Source organism: Hypomesus transpacificus, chromosome 14, assembly GCF_021917145.1.
Source record: "Hypomesus transpacificus isolate Combined female chromosome 14, fHypTra1, whole genome shotgun sequence".
NCBI classification, from domain to species: Eukaryota; Metazoa; Chordata; class Actinopteri; order Osmeriformes; family Osmeridae; genus Hypomesus; species Hypomesus transpacificus.
The window spans coordinates 270,500-291,810 of record NC_061073.1 but is presented as its reverse complement, the minus strand read 5'-3'; the positions used below and the strand labels follow the sequence as shown (position 1 = coordinate 291,810).

General features: G+C 46.7%; 2 protein-coding genes across 3 annotated transcripts; both read left to right on the top strand.

Moving 5' to 3' along the window:
* The first annotated feature begins 639 nt into the window (after positions 1 to 639).
* Positions 640 to 9,374, top strand: fam50a (family with sequence similarity 50 member A). Of its 2 annotated transcripts, XM_047034813.1 has the most exons (13): positions 640 to 918; positions 1,045 to 1,129; positions 2,740 to 2,839; positions 5,611 to 5,768; positions 6,771 to 6,847; positions 7,143 to 7,209; positions 7,313 to 7,374; positions 7,674 to 7,750; positions 7,907 to 7,961; positions 8,095 to 8,143; positions 8,364 to 8,434; positions 8,658 to 8,768; positions 9,251 to 9,374. In XM_047034813.1, the coding sequence occupies exons 1-13, from the start codon at positions 808 to 810 to the stop codon at positions 9,257 to 9,259; spliced, it is 1,032 nt and encodes a 343-aa protein (XP_046890769.1). In that variant the 5' UTR covers positions 640 to 807; the 3' UTR covers positions 9,260 to 9,374. The 2 variants fall into 2 exon arrangements, with proteins under 2 accessions (XP_046890769.1, XP_046890770.1); XM_047034814.1 differs by lacking the exons at positions 8,658 to 8,768; positions 9,251 to 9,374 and adding an exon at positions 8,617 to 8,655.
* Positions 9,375 to 10,959: 1,585 nt separating this feature from the next.
* Positions 10,960 to 19,773, top strand: si:ch211-207e14.4 (interleukin-17 receptor D). The gene is made up of 12 exons (XM_047034676.1): positions 10,960 to 11,345; positions 12,202 to 12,286; positions 13,985 to 14,140; positions 14,748 to 14,866; positions 15,141 to 15,264; positions 15,518 to 15,556; positions 15,959 to 16,104; positions 16,354 to 16,425; positions 16,543 to 16,609; positions 16,863 to 17,012; positions 17,312 to 17,505; positions 17,952 to 19,773. The coding sequence occupies exons 1-12, from the start codon at positions 11,226 to 11,228 to the stop codon at positions 18,525 to 18,527; spliced, it is 1,848 nt and encodes a 615-aa protein (XP_046890632.1). The 5' UTR covers positions 10,960 to 11,225; the 3' UTR covers positions 18,528 to 19,773.
* The last annotated feature ends 1,538 nt before the right edge of the window (positions 19,774 to 21,311 follow it).

Sequence of the window (21,311 nt, the reverse complement as noted above, 5' to 3'; positions counted from 1 at the left end):
CCGAGATCCCGCTTGATGGCATCTGAAGCAGAACAAGAATGTCAGAGCGTTAGCAACATTATTAACAACATTAGCCAACCAAAACTCTTTCTAGCATGTGTATTGAGAGGGAGACTCCCCTGTCAGCTGTGTTGTCGATGCCTCCAGAGAAAAATGGAAGTGACCAGAGCTTGCCGTGAACCAGTATAACTGGCAGTACAATGTGTATGACGTCATTGAGACGAGAAATACGTCTTTTTAGAACAAAAAGCTGACTTTAAAAAATCTAACACCCAGCAGTGTGTATTTTTTTTGCCTCCCCTTTGGAATTCAACATTCAAATTACTAGACAAAAAAGGATATCCTGAGAAAAGTGGATTTTGAGGGGTAGCTCCATAGACCTCCATTCATTCTGCACTCGACCGTTAGCGCCCTCATATGGAACTAGAGTGGAACTGCAACCAGTTCAGAAGCCGGAAGTTTCTCGAGAGTGGCAGTTCTCCCCATATTAGACTATCTCTGGTTTCGCTTTAACTGCTTCTGAACGCGTCACAACATTTAAAAAGAAGGATCCGTAGGAGGGAGAGCTACTCAAAACAGTCAGCAATTGGTGTCAGCAAAACCTTTATTTTGAAAGTGAGTTACACAGGAAGTGGCTTTGAAAACACCCATAATGCATTTCACTGGTGCCATTTTCGTGGCGTTGTTGTGATGCGATCTCAATAATAACATCATTTCAGAGTTAGTTTACTTGCGGGTCTTTGTAGTGTTTGTACGACACATTCTGTTGTATTGTGATATTGGTGTGCTGCCCCACAAGCCTCCAACATGGCGCAGTACAAAGGTGCCGCTAGCGAGGCTGGAAGAGCCATGCAGCTGATGAAAAAGCGTGAGCAGCAGCGAGAACAACTAGAGCAACTCAAACAGAAAATCGCCGAGGTACGTTGTTAACTGAGGATGTGTTTTTATCCAGTAACGTACAAATGTCCCCATGCCCACCCCGCCATCCCAGGGTATGCAGGTAACCTCTCCTGTTGACTAATGCAATGCGCTCCGTGTCTCCAGGACAACATGGTAAAGTCCAACATTGACAAGAAGTTCTCAGCCCACTACGATGCCGTAGAGGCCGAACTGAAGTCCAGCACCGTGGGTGAGTAACTCAGATATACTCCGCATCTATGGGATGGTTGTAGCTCAGTGGTAGAGCATGGGGATGGTTAGCTCAGTGGTAGAACATGGGGATGGTTAGCTCAGTGGTAGAACATGGGGATGGGTATAGGTCAGTGGTAGAGCATGGGGATGGGTGTAGCTCATTGGTAGAGTATGGGGATGGTTAGCTCAGTGGTAGAACATGGGGATGGGTATAGCTCAGTGGTAGAACATGGGGATGGGTATAGCTCAGTGGTAGAGCATGGGGATGGGTATAGCTCAGTGGTAGAGCATGGGGATGGTTAGCTCAGTGGTAGAACATGGGGATGGGTATAGCTCAGTGGTAGAGCATGGGGATGGGTGTAGCTCATTGGTAGAGTATGGGGATGGTTAGCTCAGTGGTAGAACATGGGGATGGGTATAGCTCAGTGGTAGAGCATGGGGATGGGTATAGCTCAGTGGTAGAGCATGGGGATGGTTAGCTCAGTGGTAGAACATGGGGATGGTTAGCTCAGTGGTACAGCATGGGGATGGGTATAGCTCAGTGGTAGAGCATGGGGATGGGTATAGCTCAGTGGTAGAGCATGGGGATGGGTATAGCTCAGTGGTAGAGCATGGGGATGGGTATAGCTCAGTTGTAGAGCATGGGGATGGGTATAGCTCAGTGGTAGAGCATGGGGATAGCTCAGTGGTAGAGCATGGGGATGGGTATAGCTCAGTGGTAGAACATGGGGATGGGTGTATCTCAGTGGTGGAGGTAGGATGGGTGTATCTCAGTGGTGGAGGTAGGATGGGTGTATCTCAGTGGTGGAGGTAGGATGGGTGTATCTCAGTGGTGGAGGTAGGATGGGTGTATCTCAGTGGTGGATGTAGGATGGGTGTAGCTCAGTGGTGGAGGTAGGATGGGTGTAGCTCAGTGGTGGAGGTAGGATGGGTGTAGCTCAGTGGTGGAGGTAGGATGGGTGTATCTCAGTGGTGGAGGTAGGATGGGTGTATCTCAGTGGTGGATGTAGGATGGGTGTAGCTCAGTGGTGGAGGTAGGATGGGTGTTTCTCAGTGGTGGAGGTAGGATGGGTGTAGCTCAGTGGTGGATGTAGGATGGGTGTAGCTCAGTGGTGGAGGTAGGATGGGTGTAGCTCAGTGGTGGAGGTAGGATGGGTGTAGCTCAGTGGTGGAGGTAGGATGGGTGTATCTCAGTGGTGGATGTAGGATGGGTGTATCTCAGTGGTGGATGTAGGATGGGTGTATCTCAGTGGTGGATGTAGGATGGGTGTATCTCAGTGGTGGATGTAGGATGGGTGTAGCTCAGTGGTGGAGGTAGGATGGGTGTAGCTCAGTGGTGGGGGTAGGATGGGTGTATCTCAGTGGTGGATGTAGGATGGGTGTATCTCAGTGGTGGGTGTAGGATGGGTGTATCTCAGTGGTGGATGTAGGATGGGTGTATCTCAGTGGTGGATGTAGGATGGGTGTAGCTCAGTGGTGGAGGTAGGATGGGTGTAGCTCAGTGGTGGGGGTAGGATGGGTGTAGCTCAGTGGTGGAGGTAGGATGGGTGTAGCTCAGTGGTGGAGGGTTAGTGTTGGAGAACAGACATGTGACCCGTGTGTCCTCAGGTCTGGTCACCCTGAACGACATGAAGGCCAAGCAGGAAGCCTTGGTGAAGGAGAGGGAGAAACAGCTGGCCAAGAAGGAGCAGTCTAAAGAGCTGCAGCTGTGAGTCTCACTGCTCTACTGGTCATGTCTCTGTCTGTCTGTCTCACTGCTCTACTGGTCATGTCTCTGTCTGTCTGTCCCACTGCTCTACTGGTTATGTCTCTGTCTGTCCCACTGCTCTACTGGTCATGTCTGGCTGTCTGTCTCACTGCTCTACTGGTTGTGTCTGTCTGTCTGTTTTACTGCTCTACTGGTCATTGTCTGTCTATATGTCTGTCTCACTGCTCTGCTGGTCGTGCCTCTGACTCGATCTGTCTCACTGCTTTGCTGGTCATGTCTCTGTGTAAGGGTGTACCTTCATGCCTGTCTCGCCCGTGTGTGTTAGGGTTAAACGATATTGACAACATGTATCATCATGTATATGGAGCATGAATATGGTGATATCAATATTCATTTCGATATTGTTAAACATGTTTGGCGGTCTGCAAGAATTCGTCGGGTGTCATGGCTGCTTGTCGAAAATCTGTTTTCTGTCAAAATTTGTGATTTTTGATGTTTTGTATAGTTAAAACCCTAAACTTAATTGTAATATACACAAAGTATATGATTACTTATGAAATACAGTTAATTTCAAAGGTTTTTTGACATGTTAGCTAGCAACATTTTCAAATCATGTCAAATCAAATGCTCAGTTTGCCTACTCTATAGAGTGCTGCAGTAGCCCCGAACACCTAATGTAGCATTAAACTGACAATTACATTCTCAAAGGGGTTATGAACAAAAGGATTTCCGATCCATATTCGCCACAGTAAAGTAGAATGAAACGGAGTGGAATCTGAATTTAGTTTTCAGTATAACAAATATCGGGATGGGATTTGGTATCTTTTATAGGGCTGCAACTAACCATTATTTTAATAATCGATTAATCTGTCGATTCTTTTTTCGATTAATCGATGTATCCGATAAAAAAAAACAAAAAAGCATCACTCAACTCATTTAAGAAGTTTATTTTCGTTGTCATGGTGTTCTCTCAGAACTGAACTTGTAGCTACCATAGCTCTAACGTTATCAAGCTGGCTAGCTGGCTAACGTCATGATGGAAACTTGAAATTCAGTCAAGTCGCTTAAAAATACACCCTTTGAAAAAAATAAAATAAAGAAAAGCACAAAGTGAAGGAGCTTGGACCTGATCGGCCTGACCAATTTTCACCTTGCGTCACACGACTGTCAAGCTGGCTCAACTGCGCATGTCGGTTGCAAAAGATGAACTTCTACCGGGTATAATACACTTGGAGTGTCGATCAGGTCATCATATATCTCTGTTCAAGGGATTACAGGGCTTGACAGTAACTTTTTGAGGCACTTGTCCTTTGGACAAGTATATTTACGTTTCACTTGTCAATGCACAAAAGTCAATTGACCCCGATACATAAATAGCCTGACCAAGTGATCGGGCAAAACTAGCCTGGCTAATGGAGGTCGCTTTCTCAGGCAAATGATAAATGAAACAGGCTTGATTAAAGAAATCCGAGATGCTGGCTATCTTCAGCAGGCTCGTATCTACGATGGGCAGTCCTCCCTGACGTTTCTGTTGTAGTATGGAGTGAAATACAACATTGTGTACACTGCCAGTGCGCGACTAGTCGCAGTCTCACTTAGATTGCCAGTTTAAACAAATCACAAAAATAATCGGACCAGCTGCCTTAAAGCAGAATTCCAATATCTCTTGGCAGCGGCTTTGCTCAACTTTTTAGATGCAGAATTGACTGTAAAACTGTTAAATTATGAACTGTGACATGACGTGGAGACATAGCTGCCGCTCGACTATGCGGTCCATACCGGCCAACATTCTCACTCAAATTTCAAGACTTCCGTGACCCAAATCAACATTTTGATGCGACAGATCAAGGCTGTCCTCCTCGACTTTTTTGGTCTTTTTAAATCTAACTATTTTTGTGATCCGTGTGGTCCTTTTGCCGTTTTAAATGTTATCCTTTCCCAGTTTTCTGCAGCCAAATTGCGCGCGCATCCTGACCGAGGTGAAATCAGTTTCATATTCGAGATTCAACAGACATTCATATTCGTACCTGAACGAGATTCAAAGATCCGAATCAGTAAAATGAACCGAACTTCCCATCACTAGTAGGTAGGCTACTGCACAACATTTTGCTGATCTTACGTTAGCTGACAAGCTGACTAGTCGACAAGCTGACTACTGTAGCCTTTTCAGAGAAGACGCTGCAGTTCACTTGATTGTGATTGGCCAAATGACTCGCCTGACGTATCACCAAAGATGCTTTATTGTGAAGACAACCGCAGTAGGTTTTTGAAACTCTCGTTTATGGGAAATTGTATCCCCCCCCAAATAAAAACTCTCCGGATCTACACGATTCACGTGGATGAATTTTTTTTCCATTCAAAACGGCTATTTTCACTGAAAAGTCACAAGTTTGCAGGTATGGTTACTCTGTCCTGTTTTCTCCCTTCCATTCCAAAACGCCAGTCTCCCTTCATTAGGCTAACCAATTGTGGAGCAGAGACTTTTAAAAGAATGAAAAAAATATGTTTAGACTTGCAATTATTGGTGGTAACAATTACATGTTTCCTAACATTGGTCCCAACTGTCCCACCCTAAATTTATACCTATGAATAATTCTAAAGTTGACAACTTTACAAATGTACACTGTAGCCATATTATCAAATAATATGGTGTAATGAAGCAATAAGCTATGACAGTACTGTATCGTCAATAAAGTGTTCCAGGGTCTGTTCCCCCCCCCCCCCCTAGTGTGTGTGTAATGTCTTTATCCTGTGTGTGTGTGTGTGTTTAGGAAACTTGAGAAGCAGAAGGAGAGGAAGAGGAAGGAGGAGCAGAAGAGGAAGATTGCCAGTTTATCCTTCAATCCCGACGAGGAGGAAGATGATAATGAAGACGAGGAGGAGGAGGATGAAGAGGAGGAGGAGGAGGAGGAGGAGGAAGAGGAGTTCTGTGAGTTTCACAGTTATTATGTTATCAATAGGATGTTATCAATATGATGTTATATAGCTTCCCTTCTGTCAAATTGGGCCAACCACTGTTACGAATCCCTCTGGAAGGCAGGGAAACGTAACCCGCTGCAACTACTAACCGCGGAACCAGGTTTGAGGAGCGTGGGCAATAAGGAAAGCGACACAGAACAGCCGGGGTAACGGAAAATATAGGGAGTTTATTTTCTCCTCGCACATACCAATGTAAAGAACAGGAATCACAGGGCACGACAAAGACCAAACAAGGGGGCTGGGAGAAAGGGGCTTAGTGGGACCAAAGCAAAGAAATCAAATAGGTAACCTCCCCTAGCCTGTCAACCGCCCCCTATACAAACATATCTGGCACACAAGTAAGGCGCCCTAAACAAAACAATACAGGGAGTGGTCCGCCCAGGGTCTTACCTAGGGTGTATAGATAAAGTAATCCTACGGGTAGAATGTAAGCCCATGGGCGTCTAACCTACAGGACTCCCCCTTCCCCCCAGGGTTTAAACAAACGGCACAACACTGGGTATACACAGACCATATAAACCATACATCACCCAGTCAAGGACTTAATGGCAACAACAGACAAACCCTCCTCCCAACAGGAGGGAACAAAGGAACTTAAATAGCAAAGGAAAACCAGGCGGGGCAGGAGCAGATGTGTAATTGAAGGTAATTGAGTGCCTCCGATTGGCTGCCACTGATTGGGGGACACTGATTGGACCACAGGAGGGCAGGACCTGGAACCCTTGGAGAACAGACAGGGACAGGACAGAGTGCAAACAAACAGGGAGGGGTCCTGGAACGTAACAACCACCAAATACATAGATGTATAATTTAACACATTATACCCGTCTTCCATAGATGTATGGTATAACAGATTATACTTTTCCTCCATAGATATATGGTATAACAGATTATACCTGTTCTCTATAGATGTATGGTGTAACAGATTACAGTACCCCATGTCTGTTTCTAGATTTCCCTGTAAAGAAGAGGAAGTTGGGGAAGAACCCAGATGTGGACACCAGCTTCCTGCCTGACCGGGACCGAGAGGTGAGGACGAGGATAACCCTCAGGGTGAGGGTTATCACTGACGATAACCCTAATAGATCTAACCCATACAGTGTGTTAAACACAAGGTGAGGACGTCAGTAAGGGTTACTGGACAGATCTAACCGATAATGTATAGAACACACTCACACAACCACAACAGAGTTAGTTTTAAAGATTGAGTAAAGAGACCCAATGCTTGGTACCTGAATGTTGGTCCCCCCCTCCTCCCCCCTCTCCTCCCCCCTCTCTCCCCCCCCCCTCTCCTCCCCCCCTCCTCCACCCTCTCCTCCCCCAGGAGGAGGAGAACCGCCTGAGAGAGGAACTGAGGCAGGAGTGGGAAAGGAAGCAGGAGAAGATCAAAGGTGAGCAACACACACTCAGATACTCACTCATACACACTCTCACACACACATTGAGGGTCTGTCAGACAGTAGGATGTATTGTTCAGGTGTGTGTGTCGTCCAGGTGAGGAGATTGAGATCACGTTCAGCTACTGGGATGGATCTGGACATCGGAAGACAGTCAAGGTAGGCTGGCCCTCCTGGTGCTGGGGAGGATGGTGGTGCTGGGGAGGATGGTGGTGCTGGAGGATGGTGGTGCTGGGGAGGATGGTGGTGCTGGAGGATGGTGGTGCTGGGGAGGATGGTGGTGCTGGAGGATGGTGGTGCTGGGGAGGATGGTGGTGCTGGGGAGGATGGTGGTGCTGGGGAGGATGGTGGTGCTGGGGAGGATGGTGGTGATGGGGAGGATGCTGGTACTGGGGAGGATGCTGGTCCTGGTGGAGCTAGCTCATGTTGATGATATTTCTGCGTGTGTGTCGCTACAGATGAAGAAAGGCAACACCATCCAGCAGTTCCTGCAGAAAGCTCTGGAAGTTCTTAGGAAGGACTTCAGTGAACTCAGGTGAGGAGAAGGGGGAGGGAGGTGAGGAGAGGAGGATGGAGGAGGCAGGATGAGGGGAAGGATAGGGTAGAGGGGAACTTTTGAATGCTTCTTGATTTTGCCTCAGCTGACTTGAACCCTTGACTTGAACCTCTAACCCCTGACTGCTCTCTGCAGGGCAGCTGGTGTTGAGCAGCTGATGTACATCAAAGAGGATTTGATCATTCCTCATGTGAGTTCGGACACACACACAACCTCGTACACTGAACTTAACATATTATACTATCTAACAAAGAGAAAACTGTCTATATAGTATCTACTATAGAGGATTGTGTTTCTATAATATTACTGATGTTCTCTTCCAGCACCACAGCTTCTATGACTTCATCGTAACTAAAGCCAGAGGCAAATCAGGTGAGTCTCACCTGGACTACCCAGGCAGGCCAGATGGGCGTAACCATGCCAACGGCCCTGCAGCCCTCAACCTGAAAGGAGAAAAACTCCCTGATTGGCTCCCTAACGAATAATGAAGTGATTCGTGAACAGGAATGGTTCCTGAAGGATGTGTGTGGTTCCTGAAGGATGTGTGTGGTTGTTGCCCCCTGCTGGCTGACTGTGTCCTGCTCTGGTCCAGGTCCTCTCTTCAGCTTTGACGTCCACGATGACATCCGCCTGGTGAACGACGCCACTGTGGAGAAAGATGAGGTGGGGTTTACTGCTTAACCTTTAACACACACCCACACCTGTAACACACACCCACACCCACATGTAACACACCCACACCTGTAACACACCCACACCTGTAACACACATCCACATGTAACACACATCCACATGTAACACACCCACACCTGTAACACACATCCACACCTGTAACACACTTGTAGCAGGTGTGTGCAGAGCCAGTCTGACCAGGCCTCCGTCCCAGTCCCATGCAGGCAAGGTGGTTCTGAGGAGCTGGTACGAGAAGAACAAGCACATCTTCCCTGCCAGTCGCTGGGAGCCGTATGACCCCGAGAAGAAATGGGACAAGTACACGGTGAGTAGTCCACAACCACAGACTATGGTTAGTATCCTACTAGAACCACAGCCACCCCCTCTATGGTTAGTATCCTAGTCTTCACTGTTAGTCGACTGTGCTGTGCTCCCAGCATGCTCTGCTCCCAGCATGCTCTGCTCCCAGCATGCTCTGCTCCCAGCATGCTCTGCTCCCAGCATGCTCTGCTCCCAGCACGCTCTGCTCCCAGCACGCTCTGCTCCCAGCACGCTCTGCTCCCAGCACGCTCTGCTCCCAGCACGCTCTGCTCCCAGCATGCTCTGCTCCCAGCACGCTCTGCTCCCAGCATGCTCTGGGACACGTTCTCTCTCCTGAGTGTTCTGCTGCTTTTCTATATGGTGACAACATGCAGCCTTGGAGAATGGATTACTGACAGATTATGAAACTGGGTCTTGGGGGGGTTAGAAAGTGTGATGTGGCAGTGAAATCAGGAAGGAGTGTTAACTGTTGGTTTTGCTTTTCAGATTCGGTGAAACGTCCGCAGTGGTCTGGGCCTCTGCTGTCTGTGCTCTGGGCCTGTGCTTGTTTCTCTGATTTAGTGTCCTGTTTACTTTGTAATTAATAAACTATTCACTCACAACCATCTCATCTAGCTCTGTGAAATAGTAATTATTTATTTATTGCACACAGCTATAGGCAAAGGTCCACATTTGTGGACAATAAGTATTATTACACTAAGTTCGGAAATATTGAAAACCAGACATCTGGGCACTTAAGCGACTCCCTGGTATTATTAGGAAACACAACTATACTGCAGGACTAAATATTAAGGATTTATAGATTAATTTAACACAATCAATTATGTTTGATGGAACGTGCCTGTTCTTACACACTTCTTCGATGTGTATCCTCACCCCAATCGGGTGACCTTCGTCCAGTTGCGCAGCGATATTGTCTCTGCCTAGCATGGCTAGCTTACATTTATTCATTTAGCAGACGCTTTTATCCAAAGCGACTTCCAAGAGAGAGCTTTACAAAGTGCATAGGTCACTGATAATAACAACAAGATAGCCCCAAAGCATTGCAGGTAGCCAAACACAGAAGTACACATTGTGAACAACCAAAAATAAGTGCTAAAGGGAAGAAACCGTAAGAGCTTGATTGTATTCTCCATGTGTGGCTTCGTACACTCGTGTTTTTATTATTTCCTCAGATAAATGTTTCATGTCCTTAACTCCTGTAACAGTCCATGCTGTATCTGTTCCGAATGTTTTAAAAAGCAAGCACGGGAAGCAAATAAGGCTTTGACATGACTGCATCCAGCTAGCCAGGCCTTTCTGTTGTACCAATTGCAGGATAAACCACTCGTGTATGATTTAGCTCTACCATTTTCGCTCGCCTGTTGGGTAATTTTAATGTCAGGTTAATCTGGGCCAAGCTCTTTTATTTTTGTTTTCTCCACTCATGTTCTCCCCTCTAAAGGATTTGGGAGAAGATATCTAACAGAATTAGAGATTTATTTTTATAGGCGTCCGCCTTTTTCCTTTTCCCATAGGGTTGCATGTAAAAATGCCTTGAAGGCAGCGCCTTTTTCTGAAAAAGAAGTTAAGTGTGAACATGGCCTTAGCAACTAGCCTGGCTGCCGGCCCAATTTAGCTCCGCCCACAAACAAAATTATTCGGGAAGTTGGGTCTGGGGTCGCTAGTTTTGGGAAAAAGTAGGCTATGTCCGAACAGGAGCGGTTCGGACCAATCAAATTGTCAGGGCGGGCTTTAGGCCTAAACGATGATGGACAGATGATCAACAGTAACGTAATCAAACACCTCATCAAAGAGCGCTTGGGTTGAATTGGTTTTCAACAAACAACCCACTACGTTGCTCTGATTGGGTTGTAAGTATATCCAATTCAACGAAGAGGCATTTTTTTTACGAATCGAACTGGCGACCTTCAGATTACAAGCCCGATTCCCTAACCGCTCAGCCACCTGACTCCCAGATTCTGTATTGGACAACACGACACTGTAGATAGCTATAGGGCCTATAGGCTACCAACAATCAAGGATCAGAAGTGCATACTTGTAACAGTATTTCACCAACATTATTAACAAGCTTTAAATGCTAATCAAGCCAAGCTTCTACCTTCTGACCAGTGTTTTGTAAGTGTTTTCCTTGGTCGGCTTTAATTCTGACAACCTATCACGAGCCTTCGCCTTGACAGGTCTACCGGAGGGCCATTGCTGTTAACTGGCAGGTTTAACTGCCTCGGTGCAGTGCTCATTTAGCCTGGAGACACCACTCCCTCACCTTCCCTCTGTTCTTTCTTCTGATCCCCCCCCCCCCCCCCACCACCCCTCTTGCTCTCACGCACGTCTGAATTCTGAATAGTCTCAGCTGTCAGATCCCGAGCTCTTGCCTCATCGGTCAGGAGCTGAAGCGTCCAGCGCAGTGAGGATCGGTACAAGTTTACTTTCTGAGCAATGTCATGTTGACGCGGCCAGCATGTGGAGAACCACGATAATCTACTGCCACGTTATCTCTCTCACGAGCCAGCTAGTGCGGCCACAGGTGAACATGCCTCCGCTTGCACCGGGAAACTGCAGCTTGGAGTGCGTTCGGCAGGTACGTCCTCGTGAACCGTTCTTGGTCCGACTTTTCTTATAAATATTCATTGGCGTAGGCCTATCAGTAACTCAGTAAAAATGTAAAATAGTAAATCAGTAAAGAATGTAAAATCATATTTCTTATCCTTAATCTCCTACTTTCTCTATGGACTATTAATGCTTTGCTTTGGTTAAAAGCGGTTGTTAAATGATGAAATATAAAATGTAGTACAGTAGAATAGAATGATATGACATAGACTTGGCTATAATACCTCTACAGCTGTGGTTGCAAGTTTAGTTCCCAGAACTACTTTTCAAAGAACTAGAACGAACGTAAATGAGTGGCTTAAGTGATCAGTGACTTGTTTTTCCTACCCGAGGATCGGTAAGTGGCCTGTTTTACCAGAGTGAGAGCACGTGATTCTTGAGCTCTCCTGTTCTGCAGGTTCAGAAGCACGTTTATAAACGTACACATTGAGAGAGTAGACAACAGAAACAGCCCTAGGCTAAGAGAGAGAGAGAGAGGGGTGGGTGGGTGGGTGGGTGGGTGGGTGGAAAGAGGGAAAGGGAGAGAGCGTGCGGGGAAAAACAGCTGGATAATGTCCTTCAGGCATGTGTTGTGTGTTGATGTGTGTGTTGATGTATGTGTTGGTTCTGCAGGGGTTCTCAGGGTGTAAATATCGTGTTGGTGTGTGTGTTGATGTGTGTGTGTATTGGTTCTGCAGGGGTTCTCAGGGTGTGAGTATCGTGTTGGTGTGTGTGTTGATGTGTGTGTGTGTGTGTTGATGTGTGTGTGCGTTGGTTCTGCAGGGGTTCTCAGGGTGTGAGTATCGTGTGTGTGTGTGTGTTGACGTGTGTGTGTGTTGGTTCTGCAGGGGTTCTCAGGGTGTGAGTACTGCAGGATCAGCAGACAAGATGTGGAGATGAGTCTGGGGACGAGGTCTCTGGAGCAGTTTGGGAGTAAGTCTGGTCTCCTTGACACCATGGTTACACCATCACCATGGTTACATCATGGTTCAGTCGTTACACAATCTAATCACATTTAATTTCTGTAGCCCTGGTTACAAGAAATGTGCTTCATATGATCTATTACCCGACCTATAACCAACCTAAACCCTAACCCTAACCCTATAACCAACCTAAACCCTAACCCTAACCCTAAACCCTAACCCTAAACCCTAACCCTAAACCCTAACCCTAACCCTATAACCAACCTAAACCCTAACCCTAACCCCTAACCCTAAACCCTAACCCTAAACCCTAACCCTATAACCAACCTAAACCCTAACCCTAAACCCTAACCCTAACCCTATAACCAACCTAAACCCTAACCCTAACCCTAACCTAACCCTAACCCTATAACCAACCTAAACCCTAACCCTAACCCTATAACCAACCTAAACCCTAACCCTAACCCTATAACCAAACCTAACCCTAACCCTATAACCAACCTAAACCCTAACCCTAACCCTATAACCAACCCTAACCCTAACCCTATAACCAACCTAAACCCTAACCCTAACCCTAACCCTATAACCAACCTAAACCCTAACCCTATAACCAACCTAAACCCTAACCCTAACCCTATAACCAACCCTAACCCTAACCCTATAACCAACCTAACCCTAAACCCTAACCCTAACCCTAAACCCTAACCCTAAACCCTCAGATCAGCAGCTAGAACCAACCTAAACCCTCAGATCAGCAGCTAGAACCAACCTAAACCATCAGATCAGTACGTAGAACCTGGGGCGCCGCTAGACCCTTTAGAAAAGTTGTTTTAAAAAACTTTATTAGTCAGTGCATTCATTTTTTTTGATAATCCCGGAAAAAGATGCAGAATCCCAATTAAGCCTTGTTAAATCAACGCAGTTGAAAACACAAACTGATGTGTGCACATGTCCGCGTGCTCCTCTGTGCTTGATAATAGCCACTGCAGCGCGCACACTGCAGCGCGCACACTGCAGCGCGCACACTGCAGCGCGCACACTGCAGCGCGCACACTGCAGCGCGCACAAGCTCAAACATAATAACAACATAAGTCCAACATAATACATTGCTAAATGAATAAATGTAAATGTAACATGACCAGTGATCAACATACCTAACCCTAACCCTTCTTCCTACTGACCTGAAGATGATCAGTTGGGTGCAGAAGGGGTCCTGGGGAGGTAAAAAAAACAGTAACAAAGGATCATTATAGATCAAAAGTACAGGATATAAAGTAGCTCTTACCTACCTGGATACCTACCTGGATACCTACCTGGATGTTTTCCAAAGAGTGGGAATTTAGTCCATCTCTCAGCCTTTTCTGGGGACGATAAATCAGTTAATAAAAAATCACAATAGACTTGTGCCAGTGCAACTCCAGCCCAATATTGGGCTGAGACTTCTTCATAAAACTAACCCAACCCTTCCCTGTACACTAACCCTAACACTGTTCACATGTTAGCATATGTCTGTGTTGTTGTTGTAATTACTGAGGTCTATGTTGTTATAACTACTGAGGTCTATGTTGTTATAACTACTGAGGTCTAAGTTGTTATAACTACTGAGGTCTGTGTTGTTATAACTACTGAGGTCTGTGTTGTTGTTATAACTACTGAGGCCTCATTATTCCCAGCATGCATCACTGCATCTCATGACCTCGCTCTCCAGGTTGTGTCCCGTGGCCATGCAAGTCGTTGCTTGGTGACGAGGATGACGCGTGTCAGCATTACGTTGAGGCCCCGCGTGACTTGAGGGTCGACTTCCTGCCCGACCAGGACCCCAAACACGACACCATCATGGTCTCCTGGAGACCCAGCCCCTATGGTGAATACCTCACCTTCTCTCTCTCACACTCTTATCCAGCCCCTATGGCGATTACCTCAACTTCTCTCTCACACCTCACACGATAAGGGAGAGCATTCCAAAGCTTTGGCCCAACCACAGAAAAAGCCTGATCACCCTTTAATTTGTAGCGACATCGTGAAACATTTAAAAGTAAGTGATTTGAAGATCTGAGTGCCCTAGCAGGACGGTATGGCACAATGAAATCACAAATATACCATGGTGCACAGCCAGACAACGCCTTATAAACAAACATAAGGATCTTAAAATCAACTCTAAACTTAATTGGAAGCCAGTGAAGGGATGCCAAAACACGAGAAATATGATCCCTCTTTCTAGACCCAGTCAAAAGTCTTGCAGCAGCATTTCGAACAATTTGTAACCGAGATAGTGTAGAATGAGGAAGACCACAATAAAGAGAGTTGCAATAGTCTAATCGTGATGTTACAAATGTTTTCGTTCTGATTTTGATATCCAACTCTGCACCACTACAGCTCCATGTTGTGTGGTTGTGTCCTGGAGGGTGTCAGCCATGTTGAGTTGCTGTGTCCTGGAGGGTGCAGTGTGTCACTGTGTTGTTGTCCTGCAGGCATCTCCTTCCTGAGGGGCTTCCAGGTGCTGCTGCAGGTCCTGGGAGGAACCCACTCCTCCTGCCAGCTGCTGCTGCTTTCCAGCCGCACCTCCCTCTCCCCCTCCCATGCACACAGGGTACCCCCTCTCCCCCTCACTCCTGCTCCCTCCCCCTCTCTCCCCCTCCCATGCAAACAGGGTACCCCCTCTCCCCCTCCCTCCTGCTCCCTCCCCCTCTCTCCCCCTCCCATGCACACAGGGTACGCCCTCTTGACCTCCTGCTCCCTCCCTCCCCCTCCCTCCCTTCCTCCCACACACACAGGGTACCCTCTCTTTCACAATGTAATGGACTGGCTGGTTGGTGTGCAGGTGTTCAGGTGTAACCAGTTGTGTTGTGATGGCTGGTGTGCAGGTGTTCAGGTCCGACCCCTTCCCAAGGCTGGTTCTGGGGGCTCAGTACGTGGTGACAGTTCTGGCGCTGCCTGTGCCTGAACAGTGGGACCGATTTTACCAGAGCAAGACCTTCTCTACACGCTGTGAGACCACCTACACGTATATACATACACACCCATATACACACTCACACATATATACACACTCACATACACAACCTTCTAGAACACACAACCTTCTCATAGAACACATTTACAATGAGTGCTGAATTTTCATGTTTAATCAAAAAGAAAATGAGAGGACAGGTTACTACAGACTTACAGTATACTTATTCAGTGTATAGCTGAACATTTACTGGATGCAAAGCTGTCTAACAACAGACTGGTTGTTCCACAGCGTGCCCAGAGAAGATGGGTCTGGACCAGTGCAAGAGAGGTGAGGAACATGGCTATTGTCACAGCTGTTCTACTGGTGGTTTAGCATGTTGTACTGGTGCTGTAGCATGTTGTACTGGTGCTGTAGCATGTTGTACTGGTGGTGTAGCATGTTGTACTGGTGGTGTAGCATGTTGTACTGGTAGTCTAGCATGTTGTACTGGTGCTGTAGCATGTTGTACTGGTGGTGTAGCATGTTGTACTGGTGGTGTAGCATGTTGTACTGGTGGTCTAGCATGTTGTACTGGTGGTCTAGCATGTTGCACTGGTGCTGTAGCATGTTGTACTGGTGGTGAAGCATGTTGTACTGGTGGTTTAGCATGTTGTACTGGTGGTCTAGCATGTTATACTGGTGCTGTGGCATGTTATACTGGGTAATGTTCTCCTATTGTTCTTGTTCCAGACTGGTACCCCAGACACATTGAGGTGCTGCAACAGGGGTGTGATGTCATCGTGACCTTTAACCTCGCCCCTCCCAACCTGGACATCCACCACTACTTCTCCCTGTGCTACGGAGAAGGCCTGAACAGATACACTGCCATCATCCCTGTGAGATGATGCTGTGTGTGTGTTTGTGTGTGTGTGTTTGTATGTGTGGAATGTGTGTGTGTCTGTGTGGAACGTGTGTGTGTGTACCTGGTCAAAGTATACAGTTCAAGTATTCACAGCGCTTCGCTTTTTCGACATTTTGTCATTTTTTTATGTGCCCCTCTGATTAAACACTGCCCCCCCCAGTAAAATGTGTCTACAACCACCACTGCACAGGAGGTTCACTGTCTGATGTTGTTGTTGTGGCAGAGCCCCAGGAACAGGACTCACCACAGCTACCAGATCCAGGGCCTGCAGGGGGGACACAACTACACTTGCGAGGTCAGGGCGTGTTCTGCATGCTTGTGTGTACTTAGCATGTTTGTGTACCTGTGTGTATACTGTGTGTGTTCAGCATGTGTGTGTGTGTGTGTCATCTTCAACCTTCTCTGCCCACAGATAGCAGCAGATGAAGTGGACTCGGTCAGAAAGGCCTTCAGCATTGAGGTGCTGCACATTCAGACAGGTAAGGCACTGGCTGCTGGGACAGACTGCATCAGTGACGACAGAGGACTTATGATCTTAGAGGAGCTTAAGCAGCATTCACCTGTTTTAATAGTATATCTTTTGACATGCTGTTGAACCTCCCTCCTCCTCCTCCTCAACCTCCCTCCTCCTCATCCTCCCTCCTCCTCGTCCTCCTCCTAACCCCCCCTCCTTCTCACCCTCCCTCCTCCTCACCCTCCCTCCTCCTCTTCACCCTCCCTCCTCCTCCTCAGACCCCTCCTCCCTGGCAACTGCTTCAGGGTCTCCGGCCCTGCTGCTTCCTGTAGGCCTGGCTCTGTCGGCCATATTTGTAGGCCTGCTGTCAGTGCTGATCAGGAGACGATCTCGTCTGTGGATGAAGGCTCTGGACATGGCGAGGCCAGGTGTGTGTTTCACCACAGTGAGCTTTACAGATTTGAGCGTGCTCCAAGGTTTGGTGTTTTGTACAGATACGCTACTGTGTATGAGAAATGTCTGCTCTGATTGGTCTCACACATCCGTCCACATTCAAAATCTAAGATTTCCTCTGGAGTGTGTACCAAGCTGCCATTTTGAAGATTGAGTCAACCGCCTTTATAAGGTTGCATTGTAAACTGAAAACCAACATTGCCATGGTTACTTGTTCTGTTTTGCTTGTTGTTCAAGAGGTTCACCTGAACGTCTTCCTGTCATGTGACTCCAGACACCACACAGCAGCATCCTGACCGGAGTGGCTCACCAGAGGAAATTATATCACCAGAGGAAGTGACATCATTGACCGGCAGCAGGTCGACACCTCCTCGGCTTCTGATTTGCTACAGCAGCCGGGATGGCCCCGCCCACGTCAGGGCTGTCATGCACCTGGGAGCCTTCCTTCAGCAACACATGGCCACTCAGGTACAAGAGTCTGGGAGATTGTGTGTGTGAGTATTTTTTGGAGTGAGTGAGAGAGTGTGTGTGTTTGTTGGAGTGAGTGAGAGTGTGTTTGTACCCAGGAGAAAACGTTTCCAAAAGATTTGTGTTCTGATTGGTCATATTTACATTTACATTTAGTCAGACGTTCTTATCCAGACTTACAGTAAGTACAGGGCCATTCCCCGAGGCCAGTAGGGTGAAGTGCCTTGCCCAAGGACACAACGTCATTTGGCACAGCCGCAAACCTTCAGATTACCAGCCCGATTCCCTAACCGCTCTGACTCCCATATGCATCCTAATGGACCCAAATGTTGTGTGTATGGTGTGTGTTTGTGTATGGTGTGTTTATGTATGTATGTATGTATGTATGGTGTGTGTGTGTGTATGTATGGTGTGTGTCTGTGTATGTATGGTGTGTGTGCGTGCAGGTGTGTCTGGACCTGTGGGACTCCCTGAGCGTGTCGGAGGAGGGCAGGGTGGGATGGCTTAGCCGCCGGCTGCAGGAGAGCGACTACGTCCTGGTGCTGTGCTCCCGAGGGATGAAGATACACACACCCCTGTGGGAGGAAGGGGAGGAGAGCAGCTCCTCCTTAGCCGTGGCCCTGATTGCAGAGGAGCTGGGTCGCACCAGGGCCAAAGGGCAAGACCTGTCCAAGTACATGGCGGCCATGTTTGAGTACAGTACTGAGCGTGACGTGCCAGCAGCTCTGGGGCTGCTGAGTGCATACCGGCTGCCCCGCGACCTGCCGTTGGTCTTCTCCCGCCTGCACCGCCTTGCCCTGCACCGGCCTGGAGCCGCCCTGATGCTGCCCGGCCTGTCAGAAGAGGGCTATGCCTCGCTGCCCGCAGGGGCCGCCCTGAGGAACACCATCCTGGAGGCGGAGCTAGAGCGTAACCTCTTCCTGGAGGCGGGGCTAGAGCGTAACGTCTTCCTGGAGGTGGGGCTAGAGCAGCGGGCTGACAGAGGGGGCGGAGCTACAGCACTACATACAGAGACTGTGTGATTAACTAGCAACACACAGATATAGACTAGATCGATCTAGAGATGCTAGGCCTATTTAATTCCAGTCTCTACTCCAACAATGGCCCCAACTGCAGTGACAATTACTGTAATTCTACCATGTAGTGTTTGGAGACAGATAATCAGATACAGACTAGAGGGATATGCATCTATAGATACACAAATACAGACTTGATAGATCTGAATTTAATAGAGCTGTTTATACAGTGATGATTTATGAAGCCAGTAGGAGAGCAGGAAATAGAGCAGCCAATAGGAATGAAGTTTATAGAGCAGCCAATAGGAGAGAAGTTCAAGTTCAAGTCTTTTATTGTCAGGTACACAGAACAACACAAGGTTAGACTGGGCACTGAAATTCTTAAGACAAGACAACGCAAGCACCTGGCATAACATAACATATAAGTACACGGAACACAATTTACAGTGTATATAGAGCAGCCAATAGCAGTGAAGTGTATAGAGCAGCCAGTAGCAGTGAACTGTATAGAGCAGCCAATAGGGCAGCAGTATATATTTTCATGCGTAAACAAACCCACCTCACCTCAGAACAACAGTCCTCGTCCTGCTATTGTATGTCATGTATGTTATATTTGCCATGTATGCTGTATGTCATGTAATATGTGCCATGTATTTTGTGTATATAATATATGTTATATGTGCCATGTATGTTGTATGTCATGTATGTTGTATGTCATATATGTTGTATGTTATATGTATGTTGTATGTCATATATGTTGTATGTGTCATGTGTATACAGTGGCAATGTGTCATGTATTGTGAACATTGTATTCAAATAGTTTGTGAAGGTGCAGGGAAGAGCCAGTAAAACATGATGACAACCATATCTACCAAAAAAGGACTGGCATACATAACACAGTCAAATCAACCTGAATGTGAAAGTGATTGTATGTACATCATGTATATAGTGTATATATATGAACCACATTTACAGTTTATCCCAAATATTGTACTCATGCTGAGCTCTGTTGAAATCAAATCTTACACTGTGACTTTATATACATGCATAATTTAATATATGAAACAGATCAGGCACTTTGAGACCGATCAATATAAGCTCTGCAGATTCAAATCTCTGTGATGTGTAGGGTGATCGCAGAGCTATTTTTTAGCACGTATAACAACTGACCTGTTACCAAATCAAATCAAATTTATTTGTATAGCCCTTTTTACACGCAAGCATGTCACAGAGGGCTTCACATGCGCCCATAGAACTGCCCCTCAACCAACCTAAACCCTCAAGGAAGACAAGGAAAAACTCCCAGAAAAACTCCCACCGGGAGAAAAAATGGAAGAAACCTTGGGAGGAGCAATTCAGAGAGGGATCCCCTCCTCCAGAGACGGTTGGTAAGAGAGAAGGAGCAGAACACAAGCTAAACATAGTCATACAGTGTCAATGGGATTTGAAACACCAAAATCCATTGTTCGGCTTTATAGACGTTGGATGGGACCGGGAAACTCGCTGTTGGCCGTCATGGAGACTGGATTCCGGGTGACGACCTGGTTCAGCGTTGGCAGACCGACGACCAAGCAGGTCCTGACAGCTCAAACCCCCCACACCACAGGGAATGTGTGGGGGGGGGACAGAGAGGAGAGCAGGGATTAGAGAATGCCAGGAGCAGCTAACAGTTACAGTCAAAATAGAATGAGATCCCCACCGGTCAAGTGTGGACTAGTGCAGCAATTTAACAGAGCAAAAAGGGTATTTGATGCAGCCCCACACACCTAAACAACGACAGCCCCCCTCAGTTGGAACATGAAATCTGTTCCAGGGGAAAGAACTCTAAAGTAGGTTATACTTATACGAATAAGGATGAAAACAGCCAGTCCCCCGTTGTCTCCAACTAGTAATAAAAACTATAACAGTAACAATATACAGCAACGGAACTATAATAATAATAATACTAACAATATACAGTAACAGGTTTACTTTATTTGTAACATCTAGCTGGGCAATGTGAACATAAGCTATAATTAAAATTTAAAAGTTACATGTGATACACACATAGGCAAGCACACATCCCAGGTTTACATAGAAAGTACACACATACTTCCCTTTAACAATCATAGAATTGACTAAACAAGAACGTTTTTAATCTAGTTTTAAATGTCGAGACAGTATCAGCTTCCTTAATTGAGATGGGTAATTTGTTCCAAAGAAGAGGTGCTCTATATGAGAACGCCCTACCTCCAGCAGTTTTTTTCTTAACTTTGGGTATTACCAGATAGCCGGCATTTTGAGATCTTAGAGACCTTGCGGGGCAATAGGGTGCAAGGAGACCGGAGAGGTACAGTGGTGCCAATCCATGCAGAGATTTGTAAGTTAGTAGTAGAACTTTGAAATCAGCTCTGGCTTGGATAGGGAGCCAGTGTAAAGAGATAAGAGTCGATGTTATATGATCAAACTTTCTAGTTTTAGTCAATAGTCTAGCAGCAGCATTTTGCACCCGCTGTAAGTTTTTTAGGTAGGTAATTGGGAGGCCAGAGAACAACACATTGCAGTAGTCCAATCGGGACGTAACAAAAGCATGTATTAGTTTTTCAGCATCATCCTTTGAGAGGAATTTTCGTATTTTGGCAATATTACGTAGATGGAAAAATGCTGTTCTGGTGATTTGCTTAATATGGTACTCAAATGAAAGGTCTGGGTCCATTGTGACTCCCAGATTTTTTACCAGCTGGCTTTGAGATACTTTGACGCCGTCTAAGTCTAAGGTTAGATGGGATAAATTATTTCGGTGTTTTTTCG